We start from the raw sequence: 2,090 nt of genomic DNA, 5'->3' as shown, positions 1-2,090 counted from the left end.
CGGGGCGGCCGGTGCTGGCAGAGCGGCCCCTGCATACCTGGCTGCGCTCCTGACGGAGAGTGAGGGGAGGGCTCTGGACTGCGCCGTGGGGCGGGAGCTTCCTGTGTGGCTGCACGCCACTTAGCCTCTAAGCCGCAGTGCCCCCCCCCCCCCCATTCTGGCTTGTCACCTGTGCCCAGGGGCAGACTCAGCCTGGACCCCTGCATCTGTGTAGGACGTGGGCCTGTCTGAGGGGTCAAGTCTGGGCGGTCGCGTGTGCCCCCGGAGCCTGGTGGATGTGGGGACCATGGGGGGCTTGAGGGTGTCCTTTGGCACAGGGTGGCCGTCGGGCCCTCACCTGTCTGCGGTGTTCCCGGAGCTCCTGGGCAGCGTCTGCCCGCACCTGCTCCAGCTCCCGCAGGCGGGCCTGCAGCCCGCACGCCTCCCACCCTGCGGCACAGGCCTCCTGCAGGGGCGGCTGCTTCTGCTCCATCTCCTCCCTGGACCGCCTGAGGCTGAGGAGGAGACCATGCTGGGTCAGTGCGGGCTAGCGTGTCCCTGATGTGTGACCATCCCAGCTGCCCTGGCCTCTGCCTCCCGTCTTGACCCCACATGGTGTCCTCACGCCCAGCTCCAGCGACCGCCATCACCTCTCAGACTCACGAGTCCCAGGTCCGACAGGCCCAGCGGCGTAGCGCAGCCATGGCCCGCTGCTGCCCTTTTGGCCTGGTTCCCCCAGTCCTCGTTGTGCCTCAGAGTGCAGTCTGGCTGTCCTCCAGGGCCCTTCCCAGAGTCCCCCAGGCCCTGGGCCTCCCTCTGCTCCTCCTAGCCCTGTGGGTCCCTGGGCCTGCCGGGCCTACGGGGCAGGGATGCCCCAAGGGCAGTGGCCGGTCTGTCTGTGCCAGCCCCTGTGGGCAGCCCTGTGGAGCTCTGGCCTGGGCAGCTGGTCTGCCTGATGACCTGGCCCGACTCCTTAGGGTGCCTGCGTTGTGTCTGCCCACCAAGCCTCCCTGGGGGCAGGCTCCCGGCGGGCTCCCCACAGCCGCTCTTCAGGGCTGTACCTGGCCTTCTCCTGCCCGGCTGTGTGGATGGCAGCCCGCAGCACGGTGTTTTACCACTGCAGCTCCTCCTTCTTGCGGGCCTCGTTGTCCAGTGCCCGGCGGGCCTCCAGCAGCTCCCTGTGCAGCCCCTCGCGGCTCTCCTCACTGCCCTGCAGCTCCCGGTGCAGGTCAGCCAGTGCTTCCTGGTTCTCACTCAGCTGTGCCCGCAGCCCCTGGGCCTGGAGGGGTGTGCAGCTCTGGGGGCTGGCCGGGAGGCCGTGGCAGCGGTGTGCAGCCTCTGACAAGGGCCTGGCAGCTTCTGGGGTCCCACTAGTCCTGGGACGCCAGGAGGGACACCACCCACCTCCCCCCACTGAGGCTGAAGCTGCAGGGCAGGGCTGCAGGCAGGCCCCAGAGCCAGGCGCTTACCCTCGCCCTCCTGGGCCTGTCCGACCCTCAATTTCTCATGGGTCAGGACACTTGCCATTGGCTCTCAGGGCCTGCTCAGGCCAGCCATGGCTCTCCACGGCTTACCCGGCCCCCACCGCAGCCAGCTGCCACTGCCTGGGCCACAGCAGGGCTCCTGGGCACTGCCTGCCCTGAGCTGGACACCGCCCCTTGGGCAGACTGTCCCACACCGGTGGCCCTCAGGGCTGGGCTCTCAGGTGCTCTGACAGCTCCTGTGCCCTAGGAGGAGGGTCAGGGGCTCCTCGTGCTGCTCCCTCTCTACCAAGTGACCCTGGGAGGGCAAGGCCCGGTGCGCCTGCTCGGCTCAGAAGAGGACCCTGGGTGCCCTCCCCTGATCAGGGCCCTCCTCACCTCCCCTGGGCACTTCCAAGCTGGGGCTGAGGGGTGGGAGGCAAAGGCCTGGTCTCAGCCCAGCGCGGGGCTTTCGGGGCTCCTGTAGGAGGTCTGGGGAGGGCCGCAGGCCGCCAGGCCTCAGACCTCAAGGAAGGGACCCCTGGCGGGTCTGGCAGCGCTCAGCCCTGACCCCCAGCCTCCTGCCTCCTCGCCTTTGGCCCTCGGGTGTCCCTGGAGAGGAGGGGAGGGAGCCGCAGGCATGCTGGGGGC

At 69.6% G+C, this 2,090-nt stretch overlaps 1 protein-coding gene across 1 annotated transcript in view; it reads right to left on the bottom strand.

Annotated features, from left to right (window-relative positions):
* The window catches only part of CROCC2 (ciliary rootlet coiled-coil, rootletin family member 2), a 62,032-nt gene that overhangs the window by 16,243 nt on the left and 43,699 nt on the right, over positions 1 to 2,090 (bottom strand). Inside the window, 2 exon segments of the mRNA XM_027766995.1 lie at positions 338 to 494; positions 1,041 to 1,258. Coding sequence (XP_027622796.1) covers positions 338 to 494; positions 1,041 to 1,258 — 375 coding nt within the window.

The sequence above is a fragment of the Tupaia chinensis genome, unplaced genomic scaffold, assembly GCF_000334495.1.
Source record: "Tupaia chinensis unplaced genomic scaffold, TupChi_1.0 Scaffold143823_1, whole genome shotgun sequence".
Classification (NCBI taxonomy): Eukaryota; Metazoa; Chordata; class Mammalia; order Scandentia; family Tupaiidae; genus Tupaia; species Tupaia belangeri.
The sequence above is the reverse complement of the archived record's forward strand: the minus strand, read 5'-3'. Positions and strand labels throughout refer to the sequence as shown.